Genomic DNA, 14,636 nt, shown 5'->3' with positions numbered 1-14,636 from the left:
GACACGGCCCTCTGCAGCATCTCAGGCCTGGATGTCACGTTGGTCCTGGTGGGTACACAGACCCCCAAGATCAGTATGACCCCAGCAGCAGCAAGGCCATTGGACACAAACGTCTCTGGTGGCTGTCCAGACTACCTGCATTCACATTGCCCTTGCTGGTAACAGGAGCCACGAATATCAACTCAGACTCTGGCTGCTACCAGGAATTAGTAACATTTTAAATTTGATTGATGCTACCCTTTGTTAAAATCTAGTCTCTCCAAATGGATAAGAAACTGGATATCTTCAGGAGGGAATTAGTGGATGTTCAAGGGATCCCTCTCTTCTGGAGCATTGCTGAACAGTGGTCCGAAGTGGAGTCATTTGAGGCCCGGCCCGATGATCTTTTGATCTCCACCTATCCCAAATCTGGTAAGAACTTTGACTTTATTGACTTTCACTGGTTAGATAATGATTCATATTTAGGAGCCTGCCTGCCTTCAGATACTTGTCTAATCTAAGCTGAATTTTTCTAACATGTTAAAGGAGTATTATGAGTAATGGGAGCAATCTTGTCTCAGCTTAGATAGATTTACGTCCATTTCCGAAGAATCCCATGAATTTACTTGAACCCACAATCAATCAAACTTCCTGCCTAATAAATGCTCTAACATCAACTTTTCTCTGTATTTCTTCTTAATTCCCTAAGGAAAAAAACCAAACAAACAATTACACTAGAGTTTAAGATATTCTAGTCTACCAAGATCTCACAAATCCCACATGATTCCAGGGTCTTAGGAAGTAAACAAATATAAATGACACTGTCGGTATGAAAAACAAGATGGTTTTGGCAATTTTTTCTCTCTCTCATTTACTTTTATTTTATAATCAAATGACATATGCAATTGAACAGACTGTGTTCTCATTTGAATTTGGTACTTTTTCAAAGGACTGGTGAAACATTTTCTTATAGTTGTCAGAGTGAATCATTGTCCTGAGCTCAAATGGGTCCTATTGTTGGACATAGCACCCTGATTATTACAGGCAAAAGTTCTTTGTATTCTTTTTTCACACCTCCATCAAATGGTGATCCTCTTTATCTGCCACTTTCTTCAATTCTATGCTATAATAGCATTTTTTAATTATTTGGTTTTTCAAGGCAGGGATTTTCTGTAGCTTTGGAGTCTGTCCTGGAACTAGCTAGCTCTTGTAGCCCAGGCTGGCCTCAAACTCACAGAGATCCGCCTGCCTCTGCCTCCTGAGTGCTGGGATTAAGGCATGAGCCACCACAGCCCAGCTTATAATAATTTTTTATATTAATAGGAAATGAATGAACTGATAATTTCATCAAGTTGGCTATTTTCTTGTCCATCATACTAAGGATCCAATGCAAATATATTTTAGAATATTTTGATTCAAAGTAAAGCATTTTTGAGAAGGAGTATTGGGAAGGGGATGGCAAAGGAGGGAAGTGTGCTATCATTATTTGTACATTGTCTCTTCCACACACTTTTTAAATCTACTTTTTGAGGCACTTTAAGTTAGATTTTTATGCAATAAAAGTGTCTACATCCCTGACAGATGGGCCTATTTCCTGTCACTTGTAGTGGTGTACATATTTGATTTTAGTACTCAGGTGGATCTCTGAGTTTGAGGCCAGCCTGGTTTGCAGAGTGAGTTTCAGGACAGTCAGGCTATACAGAAAAACCCTGTCTTGAAAAACCAAAAGAAAACCAAAACAAGCAAGAAAGATCAGTTCTGGGAAGAAGAAGTAGTAGAAAGAAAGAAAGTGGAAATAAAAACCACATTTTATTTGATTCTTTGTTTGTTAGTTTCAGATATTTCAAAACACCTCCTCCTCCCTTGACTTTCTCATGTTCTCAACAGAGATATTTAATTTCTTCTGTTTTCCTCTTAGGGACAACTTGGATCAGTGAAATATTGGATTTGATCTATAACAATGGAGATGCAGAGAAGTGTAAACGGGATGCCATCTACAAACGAGTGCCGTTCATGGAGCTTATAATTCCAGGATTGTCAAATGGTATTTTTGAAAATAACTATTCCTTTCCATTATATGAATAAATTTACCAGTGTTCCCAGTATATGTGAAGGAGTCAAGAACAACAATAATACATAAAGAACAAACACTAGGAAATAAGTGTCTAGAGGAGTTAGAATTTGGTTGGGCCCCATCTACTCACAGATCACATCTACATATGGTGAGATCTTGATTTAGCTTAAATATCTCAATATATAGAAATCTTCATCATTTAACTAGTGTATCATATTATATAAAGGAAATTCAATATTGAATCCCACAAAATTATGTGACTAGTTTATATATATATAATGTTATCAATATAAAATATACTTGATATATGATCAATAAAAATATGGGATTACATTACTTTGCATTATTTTAAACCTTGAAAAAGAGCAATGAATATTATGATATAATTCTATCATAGGATTTGAATATGAGAGCGATTGACAAGGACTTTGAAATATTTTCATATTGTACACAAGATAAAGGGTAAAGAGAAGACCTAGAGATTGTTCCACAACTGATTCTTCTGCTCCATCAAGATGTTACAAACCAGGAACTGTTTCTATAGTCAGATGTGGAGATCATTATACTATTGTATTTACAGAGAGTAAAATAGGCCACTTAGCCATGACTTTTCATGGTTTGTCTTCTTTGAGATTTAGGAACATAGGAATCTGTTGAGCCTTGTAACTAACAAAACAGAAAAAAAGAAAAATAAACATTACCAAGCCATTAATAATGAGAAGATCATGGGATAAATTGCAAAGAAATCTTGTGATTTCATGCTTATAATGCAGTTTGTTAATGTGTATGCTTGTAGGTATTGAACTGTTGAAAAACATGCAGTCTCCTCGACTCGTGAAAACTCATCTCCCAGTTCAACTTCTTCCTTCCTCATTTTGGAAAAATGACTGCAAGGTAGTACAAATTTTAACAAGAGCACATTAAAATTTTATTCATGTTAAAGTCTGAGGGCCAGTAACAAACAGCATCATATACATGTGACCACTTCACAGCTTACTTACGAATAGTACTACTGTGAGATGGTTGAACTCCTGCCAGTTGTCAACAATGGAAGTAGTGTTTCTGTGCATATTTTCCATCTTTTAGGGTATGTTTTCACATTTCCCCTTGGATGGGTGTTTAGGGATAGAATTATTGGAACTTAACATGTTCACTTTAATAGGTATTTTTAAATAGGATTTGAAGTGTTGATGAGCAGTATCAACTAAGTTGTTTCATGTCTTCATGAACATGAAATATAGGCAAACCATTTCATTTGATTCACACCAGTGGATACTCAAGGGTTTATTTTGTGCTTTCTGATTGACTAATTAGGTTAGGACCTTAATTATGGCTTATTGACCACTTGAATATCTTCACAGTTATCCCTTTTTGCTTCCTTTTACATAATGTTTTCCCTCTTCTTAAGAAACATACACAGAAAAAGAGAGACAGAGACAGAGAAACAGACATTCAAGTAGTGAAAATTAATAAAAATCCTAGAAGGAGGTTTGGTTTGCTTTTAGGAGATTGTAGAGACATCTTCATAGAATGTTGTCTATACTAAAATAAGTCAAATACATTTTTGCAAAAATGCCACAGATGTTATTGCTAGATGCTTTGGGCTAATTTCAGTAGTTCCCTGATACTGAGATAAGAAAGAGCAAGTAATGTTTACAAGGTTTAATGATTTCCTCAATAAGTGTATAAGCAAATTATGCTACATCTCTTGAAAAAACCTTTCAGTTCACTCCTTATCCTTATCCATTTCCTAGTTTATCAGGGCCACCATTTTTGACGTAGGAATATGAAAGTTCCCATTTTGCTCATCAGTGGGGTGAGAAGGAAAATCTAATCATAGCTGACAAAAGTCTTCACATAGTCTTTCTTCTTGCACTCATTTTCCTAGGAAATGGCCACTCCATACACAGCTAAGCCTCAAGCAAGATAAATCTTGCTTTCTAGGAGAGGAGGCCTAGTGTATGTCAGTAGATAGACTCCATAAAATAAATTCCCCAGGGTGCTCTCGTGCTCCCTCTCTCTGTCTCTCTGTCTCTGTCAGAAGACAACTTGTGGGAATCAATTACCTATTTCATCATGTGGATTCTAGGTATTAAAATTAAGTCATCAATCTTGATTGTGTTTTTACCCTTTGAACTATCTTGTCATCCCCAGAGTAACTTTTATTGGGCAATAATTCTTCATTCATACAGATCCTAAAATTTGCTACATAAAGATTAATCCCACACATATTGTTATATATTGTTTGGTTTGGGACATAAGGGATTATAATCTTTTCTAGCTCTAAAATTGTCTAATAATAGTTGCTCTTCAGTGAAAATTTAGATATTTTTCAGCTTAAAATTTTATTTTATTTTGTTAATTTTGGTGTATAACAATTCCATATTTTTACATGTGTACTTTGATTGTTGTCATCCCTACCTTCTCTTGTCTCTTTCCTATCCCTTTGTATAGTTTTAATTTTTCTATTAATTTAAATATACTACACATATAAATTTCTAAATTTAAGAATATGTAAATTATTTGATTTATTAAATATTCAGTCTAGTTCTTTTTGTCCAAACTTTCTTTGTATCTCCTTTTTATTAATTGAAAGTAGACTCTTCTCTTGTACAATACATCTCTATCACAGATTCCCCTTACTCCATTCTTTCTAGGTTCCCTTTACCTCCCTTTTCCCATAGATCCATTCCCTCTCCATTTCATACCCAGAAAAGTGCAGGCCTCCAAGAGACAATAGTCAAACAGAACAAAACAAGATGCAATAAGACAAGGCAAAAACCCTCATATTGAGGCTGGACACAGCAACTCAATAGAAGGAAATGAGCAGGCAAAATTGTCAGAGACTCACTGGCTTCCACAGTTAGGAGTGCCACAAAAAACCAAGCTAAAATCCATAAAATACATGCATAGAACCTGATGTAGATCCTGTGCTTGCTGCCTCAGTCTCTATGAGGCCACATGAGCTCTGCTTAGTTGACTCAATGGGCCTTGTTCTCCTGATGTTCTAGATACCCTCTGACTCCCACAGTCAACCTTACCTTCTGGTCTTCCATGGGGTTCCTGATCTCTGAGGGGAGAGATCCAATGAACACCTCCAATTTAGACTCTCTCTCCAAATAATGTTTGGCTGTGGGTCTGTGCACCTGCACCAATCTACTACTGCAAGAAGTCTCTTTAATGACAGCTGGACAGGGACCCAATCCATGAGTGTAACAATATCATTAGGAATCATTTCCTTTCATTTATTTTATTTTATTTTGCCAGTCAAGTTTGGCTCTACCCTAGGTCTCTGGTCTATGCAATCTTGGGTTCCTGACCATGCAGGCAGTGTAGGGTATGGCATGGGCCTCAAGTTAAACGAAACACAGGTTGGCACAAGTTCTGTGCCTCCATTGCCCTAGTACATCCTGCAGGCTGAACTGGTTGTAGGTAGAAGGTTTTGTGACTGAGGTGGTGTCGAGATTTCTCATTTTGTAGCCTGCAGAATACCTTCTCATGCCAAAGAGTCTACAGTGAAGGGATAGAGGTGAATGCTCTAGTTTTTATTGTAGTTAATTTTCATGTTTTAAGGGATAATCTTGTGAAAGATTAAAGAGAATGGAGATTTGTCAAAAATGGGAGATGAGCTTCTGCGTATTAAAACAATATATAGTTGTGAATGCTGTAAGTCAGGCACAATTGCATAAATATCATGCTCAGAAACTGTAAAGAATAAATAAGCAACCTGATAATGTAAGCAATAGTTAAAAACTATTAAATTACAAAAACAACCCCCAACCTTCTATTTGTCCCTTCAGATGGTCTATGTGGCACGGAATGCCAAAGATGTGGCTGTTTCTTACTATTATTTCTACCAAATGGCCAAAATGCACCCAGAGCCTGGCACCTGGGAGGAGTTCCTTGATAAATTCATGGCTGGACAAGGTGAGTCTAACAGTTCCTTTAGTTGTGATTTCAAAAAAAAAAAATAGGGTTTTTTTTCCCAAGGCAATATAAAGTTTAAAATCTAAATCTATAAATCCTATAAATTTAATATTAACCAAACCATCTCCTAATACATTATAGAGCCTAAAGAGAAAGAATACAAGGCCATTCCTTCTTTGTAGGCACTATTGGATAATTTGTGCTATATGTTTCTGGTCCTAGGTTGCATCATTTCATTAGTGATGAATGACTGCTGGCAATATATTTAAGTGCTTTTAAATCTCAATGTCCATGCTGGATTATTTTAATTGTGTGTCCATTCTTTGGAGTCTCTTCTCTACCATTCAAAACCCCTGTAGGAAAAATTCTCAGTAAACTTGTTCCCATAGAAATCTCTTAGAAGCAAATGTGTATAGGTGATCGATCACCTAGCAAAACTCAACAGCTCTCATTACTTGAACTCTTATTTGCTCATGGTGTCAATGTTATTATCCCTGCCAAACCCCAAAGGCTTCTCAGAATGAAATGCACTCTACTCTTCCACAGGGCTTTTGTGACACTCTCTTTATGTAATGTTATTCACTAGTCCCTCACTTGTCAACTTGCACATCGCTTATTGTTTGAAACTTTATTTTTGTGGTCTTACTTATATCCATCAAATGATATATTAGTTTACAAAAGGTATCACAAAATATCATATTGAGTGAGTTAGATGATATAAATGTATTTTTTTAAGTTTTCAGAATCTACAAATACAAGGAGAAAGTGCTATTAGTGTTTCTTCTACAGCCATTCCCTTAATCTGTGCAGGGCTGTGTCTTCACCCTATTCTCTCTGTGCTTTTCCATCGTGGTGGGTCTGTCTTAACTCCTTTACCAGTAAAGGCAGTGTTAGTATCAAGAACTGATTTTATTAGTTCTGTAGGGACCTGTTCTCTCAGCACAATTTCATTATTAGGTATGAAGTGTGGCCATTTCAGTATATGGATTTCGGAAAGACACGACTCACCTTGTGACAGAGTTACTTTTCTCTTTGAAGATAGATTTCAAATTCAGTAACAAAGTGGTAATCTCACATACTCTTATTCATATGGCCCTTTTTCTTGAACTATAAAAGTATATGAAGAGATAATCACGAGACATTTAGATATTTTCTACTTCATGTAAATAGTTTTTAATTTTACATTTTATCTTTAACTTTAGTGGGTTTTGGTTCCTGGTATGATCATGTGAAGGGCTGGTGGGAGAAAAGAAAGGATTACCGTATCCTTTATCTATTTTATGAAGATATGAAAGAAGTAAGGAGAAATTTCTGTTTATGTTTTTAAGAAACCCAAGATTTAACTTCTTTGTCTCTTACTCTCTTTTCTTCTTAGTCTATAAATATGGCTAATTTATTTTTAACTCTAGTTCTGGCATACAATACTAATTCATATAACTCCCCCATCTTGCTACTGTTATCCATCCAAAGACAATAGTATCTTTGAAATAAAAACTGGTGTATTTCCACTCATGTTTTCTAATAGTTTAGTTGCTTCTTTAAAAATCACAAACATTACTGTTTGAGTCTTGCCTTATGATTTAAAAGTATAATAAACCCCTCAAATATAGTTCCACTAGTTAAGTTTAAACAAAATCTTATTAAGAACACTCCTTTCTTTGTGACCAAATCCAAATGAAATTATTCTTTTCCCCTTTAACGTTTCAGGATCCAAAGTGTGAAATTAAAAAATTATTAAAGTTTCTAGAGAAAGACGTACCGGAAGAAATTGTAAATAAAATCCTCTACCATAGCTCTTTTAATGTAATGAAGGAGAATCCTAGTGCAAATTACACCACTATGAACAAAGAGGAGATGGACCATTCTGTGTCGCCATTCATGAGGAAAGGTGAGAAAAGTACCAATTCATTTCTGTATGGTTTCTGGTCACATGATGGAAAATATAATTAATCACACTAGTGTGAGATTGTAGGGAATTAGAAGCAATTAAATATGCTTAGGAGAGAAACTGAAAAGTAGAGAAAAGAAAAGCTTTAGAAGAAATACCGTGTACTTTTCTATGCCATTTCTGTGAGATGTAAACAGAGATTTATGACGAGAAATATTTGTTCAACATTCTGTGAGCCAATAAGTGTTATCATCCTGTCCTTAGTATTTAACTCAATATTAAGCATCTTGTATAAAGGGGATATACATTATATGTATTTACATATATATTTAATTTTGTGTATTTATTCATAAGTGTCTGTGTGTGTGAGTGGAAAATAACAGTAGATAGATGATAGATAATTGATAGATAGAGAGACACATAGTATTGCATATGTACCAATCAACTTTTATATAAAATTCCCACAACCCAAAGGAAATTAATCACAAGATTAATTTTTATTTAAGCAATGTGTCATTAATAGGTGATGGTCACTGTGAATCTTGCACTTTTGTTTGATTTTTTTTTTGGCCTTGGCTCCTTTTTTATTCTCTTTATAAAGCCAGGGCCAAAAGCATGGCCCACACATGTGACATGCATGAGATCATGTTTTAGATGATGAAAACTGGTCTTGTATTTTGAACTTTTTTCCAGATACTGTGTACATTAAACATGTTACCTTTCTACTGTCCAAAGCATAAAACAACACCAGATGAGTAGAAGTGGAAATCATTCTTATTGTAGAGAAGAATTATTAGCAGTAATAAAGTTTAGGAACGTCTTTGAAATTAAGAAATTTTGGTGAATGTCTATGAAGAAACAATCAAGACTCATTATAAATAAAATTTTATAGATTCTAAATGATTTTTGAAGGTAATGAATTATGCCATCAGAAGCTTTACTGTAATATCTCAAAGTATGATTTTGTTTCTTAGGGAACAAAGGTGTGAAGATATTTTGATTATTACAATTAGGAAACAGCTACTGATGTCTAGAAATTTACAAGGTAGATGAAAGTCTCCCTTTCAAACCCAAGACATTTTCTGGATCAAATGTCTCCAGTTGACATGGAAAACTAGGTTTCTAATTATGTCTTTTATGTTACTGCAGAATATTCTGTGAAAACAATAATTTAATAAAATATTCTTGGCATGTCTTTTTGGTATGGTATATCCTGTATATTTTCATAAAATTTTAAAGGCTCAGCAGTAAGTGTTCTTAACTATATTTACCCCAGTAATTACCAATCTTGCTTGATAATAAAACTTTTCACATAAGTTGTCATTTTTCCCTATTAACCAAAGCTTTAAAATAACTGAAAAGTGCACTTTACCCTTTGTTACAAGGGTACTTACAGTCAAAGAATTAGTATTGAGATTAGGTGGTATTCCTCCATGCCATTTCTCTAAAGATGCTTCAGAATTAATATTTTTTTACATAAGATAATTATAACTATAAAATCTACAGAAGTTGGAAAGCTAGGAAGGTTTAAGCCTAGCAGTTCGATTTGGAGTTGAATATTAAAGTTATGATGCATTCAAATTGATAATTCAAATTACTATTAGAAATTTAATAGTAATCTCAAACTTTATTTTATCCTTTGTACAGGTATTTCAGGTGACTGGAAGAATCAGTTTACTGTAGCCCAGTATGAGAAATTTGAAGAAGATTATGTCAAGAAAATGAAAGAGTCAACACTTAAGTTTAGATCAGAAATCTAGAGGGTATTTTCTTCTTAGTCTTTTTTGGCTGGCACTAAAATTAGAGGGGAAAATAATGGATTAGTGAACTAAAAGGTTGTACATTATTTTTCTGTATTTACACAGTCTACAAACCAAAGTTACCAATATCAAGTAGTAATTCTCTCCCAATTCTCTTTCTTTTAGATCAGTCATGCAGTAGCTTTCCCCTCACTGTCTATTATGAAAAAAATACAATTTTATGAGGACTTATAACATAGTATGTTTCCAGTTTCCAGAACTAATAGCTTTCTTACCCTATGTACATGATCTTCTTTCTCTCATGACATAGGCTTCTTAATGATGTTGTTAGTCTCTAGGTTATCCCCTCGAAAAAGGCTACATTTCATGAATTCTAATCCGTCAATTTAATCTGTTGATATTTTACATCTTAAGACATCCAGTCTTTAACAATGTCAAATTATTCTAACTTACAATGTCATAATATCCTATTTCCTCTTATGGTTAGTTTAGAAATATTACATTTAAATGAACAAAACAAGAACATGTATTTTATAGGATTTAAAGTAACGGTTATCATAGAGCCAACTCTTTTTGAAGCTATTGTAAAATTTATTGCAGAAAATAGTGATGTTTGTTCAAAATACTTCAACTGGCTAGTCTATCATATACATTATAATCCAATTAGCGTCACTTCTGAGATGAAAACTCTGTACAATTAGTTACTTTCAGTAATCTTCCTTTCTCTTGGCTCACTTTTAGATCATGTTAAGGTCATTTTGCTATGGCTCCTTCTGAAAATAATTATTTCCAAGTGAGACACATACTCATTTTTGAACTATCGACAGACATAAATTTATGTTACTTTAGATTTGTCTCCAGGAACTAATGATTAGTGAAAAGCAGAAACTGTAAGACAGCCGAATAAAGTACCGTATGTTTCTATATCAGAACCTGAAGCAACCGAAATGCCCCTCAACCGAAGAATGGATAAGGAAAATGTGGTACATTTACACAATGGAGTACTACACAGCAGAAAAAAAACCAACATTTTGAATTTTGCAGGAAAATGGATGGAGATAGAAAACATTATTTTGAGTGAGGTAACCCGGACACAGAAAGACAGTTATCACATGTACTCACTCATAGGTGTTTTTTAAATATAAAGCAAAGAAAACCAGCCCACAAATCACAATAGACAACAGTGAGGACACTAAGACTTACATGGATCTAATCAACATGGGAAGTAGAAAAAGACAAGATCTCCTAAGTAAATTGGGAGCAAAGGGACCTTGGGCGAGGGTTAAAGAGAGAGGGGAGAGGCAGGGAGGGGAAGAGAGAAAAATACAGAGCTCAATAAAAATCAATAAAAAAAAGTATTCTTGACATAATAAAATTGATGAGTTGCTCCTTTCTGGGCTGGGCCCAGCTGTAGCAAGTTGAGTATGCAGAGGAGAGATGAGAGAAAAGGAAGCAAACAGATATGTCATGAAGAGATGTGAGAGAAAGAGAAAGCAAGAAATCAGAGTTCTCTGAAGAGAGGTGGACCTAGAGGAGCTATAGCACCGAGAAACACTCTGATATGAGAACCCTACACAGTCACATGAGACCACGATGAAGACTGGGCTGCTTCTGTGACCCAGGGCCTTGTGTCTTATGTGGTGCTAAGGCACCCAGAATCTGTGTCGATGTCCATGGCCTGCACTACCACTGAAGAAGGCTCTGAGGATGTCTGGGTCTGTACTGCAGCTGGAGCTGTCTTAATGTCCAAAGGTCACACTGAGCTGGCTCTACTATACACCAGTCACCTCATGGTGGTACCAGTAGAGACATGGCCTTGGTAGAGTTAGCCCCGACAGCATGAGTGCTGGAGAGCTGACTCTGCCCCTTTCCAGGGCAGCACAGGATTGCTGCCTCTGGTTGAGTGGCTGTGGGAGAACCAGGCACTATGACAAAGCAGAAGAGCTGGCCCTGCCCCTTATTGGGGTAACACTGGAGAACTGGACCCAATGATATTGGCATGGGAAAGCTGGCATTATCTTGTGCTAGCTGATGTGCTCAGGAGAGTGGGCTTCATTCCTTGTCTGGGCAGAGCAAAAGAGCTCACCCTGGTGGCATGGGAACTGGAGAGCTGGCCCGACCTCTAGCCTGGGCCAGCCATATAGGGTAGTTGGCCCCACCGTTTGCTGGTTGATGTATATAGTAGAGCATGCCCCACCCTTTGCCCAGATAGTAAGGGAAAAAAATCAATAAATTCATATTTAACCTACAAAAATAAATAAATAAAATAATAATAAAAATAGTATTCATTGCTTTTTCTAAAGTCTCCATAGCAAAGGTTTTCCCTTCTTCTGTTGTGAACTTATGCTAAAAAAAATTATCAGAAGAAGTCCTTAACAAGAATATGAAGTGTGGTGTGGCATGTGGTTAGGGGCACATGAACAATGAAAACCATATTTCATTGTTTACGTGTATGGAGTATTTGAATAATAAATTTAAAAAATTAAGAAATATAGAAATATGAATGCCTGAACAGTTCCAGAAACAGGGTCATAAGTGCCCTGAGCATTTCTTTCCAATTTTGTTTAGATCATGTAAACATGTAAAAAAAAATTCTTAATTTCTTAAACTCTTATGCCTTTATAGTGTAACTTTACACTGGGTAAATGTCATTTACTATGCTTTTTTAAAAATTGGCATTACCATATTTAAGTGGCAGGAGTTTTACAAAAGATGAGAACTTGTCAAAATGCCACCTATTCTGGAAAAAGAATTAGTAGGTTTTTAACTTATCATTTACAGTCTTGATTTTCTAGTTTGGGTGGAAAGTCACCTTGTGAACACTAATCTCTGTTTGCAAGCTTGATTGAATTGGAAGATGGCTAGAAGATAAGAAAGATACACTTTGGGGTTTGAAACAAAATATAGAAGGAGAAAGCTAGGCAGTACATATAAGTTTTGTTCTTCCTGCGTCACTGTGTCCATTGGTGCTACCATTGTTCATCAATACCAAACTCTTGGTTCTTCAGGCTTTCACCACGAAATCACCTCAATGACCTGCTAGTGAACTTACTTTACATTACATCAGAAAGATATGGATCTGTGTCCACTTAGTGCTTTCAAGAATTAGACAACAGTAAAACCTTAAATCTAGTAGGTAGGGATTAACTCCTTTTCTTTGAGATGTATTCATAATCCACTCTGATACTATCACTTTGACCTGTGTTTCTCAAGATAAATCCCTTATATTTTCTTATGTGTCTATGTCTGATCTACAGACCCTACCGTGACATGACTGGGATAATGGTAGCTACCCTGCTAGATTGTCTAGTATAGTGCTGCATGTAGGAATGCACAGCATTTAAGAGCGTAAAGTCCAGATAACCAGAAGAGGTGTCAGACTCTCTAGAATTTGAGATATAAGAGGTGTGGAAGCTGGGAACTAAACAGGGGTCTTCTGAGAGAGCAACAATTACCCTTAATGTGTGTTCATCAGCTCCAAATGTGCTTTTTCAGTATTGAGGTTAAAGTCTTTTGTATAGAGTGTCTAGATTAAGTACAGATTTGTCCCTGTGTTCCTTATCTGCCAACACAGGTTTACAGGAATGACTACTTTTGCCAAAGCTGGGTTTCATCCTCTTCACTGCGCTACAGAATTCCAGCTGGTTTTTCAAAGGCGTTTCAATATAAGTAAATAATGAAGTGTCTAATGCATCAGAAACGTATTTCTGGCACTAAACACATGCTTACTGATATTTTACAAAATAAAAACTGGTCAGTTTTGTTGTGAGTATTAATGTAGAAGAGTAAGAAACACATTATTAAACAGGTTTGTAGGCCAGGTGGTGGTGGCACATGCCTTTAATCCCAGCACTCGGGAGGCAGAGGCAGGTCGGATCTCTGTGAGTTTGAGGCCAGCCTGGTCTAGAAGAGCTAGTTCCAGGACAGGAACCAAAAAGCTACGGAGAAACCCTGTCTCGAAAATCCAAAAAACAAAACAAAACAAAAAACCCAAAAAACATGTTTGTATTCTAAACAAATAGGGCTAAGAATTAGCCAGTCATGAAATCAGGGTTTCTAATACCTCATTGGGATATCTGCATTGCATTCTTTCCCATGTTCTGTTATTCTGCTTAAGAAAACAATCAAAGTTTTAACTGGTCACTTAAAGAAGAGAGAATAGGAGATTGTATGTAAAAGTCTGTTCTTCAATTCTATCATTCACTATACCTGTATGTACTTCTTGCACTGTGAATATAAGCCTACTGCAGACAACACCAGTGTTCTGGTTTGCTCGATTCTCTAGAAACAATGGCTATGCACTGTAGGTATCTATAAACCAAGGCAGGAGAACATTGCCATGGTCTTCTTTCTACTGGACACAGTACTTCAGTAGTACCCTTGTTAGAATATGGCTCTGAGGTCTTATGAGTTACTACAGTGTAGGCTACCATACCATGTGGTATTAAAAAATGCCAGTTCAAAATGGGAGATTAGACTTAGAGATCACTAAATTTTCTACTTCATACATGAGGTAACAGTTTTGAGTGGTTAACTGTTGAAAGAGGCTGCTTATTGTTCTCAGCTGCTCAGCCCTAAAATAATCACACAGAAACCATATTATTTAAATCACTGCTTGGTCCATTAGCTTTTATTGGCTAACTGTTACATCTTAATTTAACCCAAATCCATTAATCTGTGTATCACCATGAGGTCGTGGCCTGCCAGCAAAGTTTCAGCACGTCTGTTTCTGGCAGCAGGTCCATGGCTTCTCCCTGACTCTGCCTCCTTTCTCCAAGCATTCAGTTTAGTTTTTCCTGCATTCCTCTGTTTCCCTACAGCTCTGCTGTAGGCCCAAAGCAGTTCCTTTATTAACCACTGATATTCACAGCATACAGAGGGGAATCCCACCTCAGTTACTCTTGGGTCAGGGCTTTTTCCATTGAAGTTTGCATACTAAATATTATAGGCTGTGTGGTTAAGTCATGCCTCCTATGATTAGTCAATTCTACTGTAAGTTAACAATCTT

The 14,636-nt window shown here is 36.1% G+C and overlaps 1 protein-coding gene across 1 annotated transcript; it reads left to right on the top strand.

Moving 5' to 3' along the window:
• Positions 1 to 263: 263 nt before the first annotated feature.
• LOC130876094 (sulfotransferase 1 family member D1) lies at positions 264 to 9,628 on the top strand. The gene is made up of 7 exons (XM_057772520.1): positions 264 to 411; positions 1,898 to 2,023; positions 2,850 to 2,947; positions 5,854 to 5,980; positions 7,183 to 7,277; positions 7,688 to 7,868; positions 9,516 to 9,628. Exons 1-7 carry the CDS (start codon positions 264 to 266, stop codon positions 9,626 to 9,628), a joined length of 888 nt encoding a protein of 295 aa, XP_057628503.1.
• Positions 9,629 to 14,636: the final 5,008 nt, after the last annotated feature.

This window comes from Chionomys nivalis, chromosome 6 (genome assembly GCF_950005125.1).
Source record: "Chionomys nivalis chromosome 6, mChiNiv1.1, whole genome shotgun sequence".
Lineage (NCBI taxonomy): Eukaryota > Metazoa > Chordata > Mammalia > Rodentia > Cricetidae > Chionomys > Chionomys nivalis.
Note: the sequence above shows the minus strand (reverse complement) of the source record. Positions and strands in the feature narration are given on the sequence as shown.

Excerpts from the sequence above, each read along its gene's own strand:
- LOC130876094 (XM_057772520.1), top strand. The coding sequence starts at position 264 with ATGGATAAGAAACTGGATATCTTCAGGAGGGAATTAGTGGATGTTCAA. Across the intron at positions 2,024-2,849 it reads AATTCCAGGATTGTCAAATG|GTATTGAACTGTTGAAAAAC; the intron begins GTATTTTTGAAA and ends GTATGCTTGTAG. Across the intron at positions 2,948-5,853 it reads TTTGGAAAAATGACTGCAAG|ATGGTCTATGTGGCACGGAA; the intron begins GTAGTACAAATT and ends TTGTCCCTTCAG.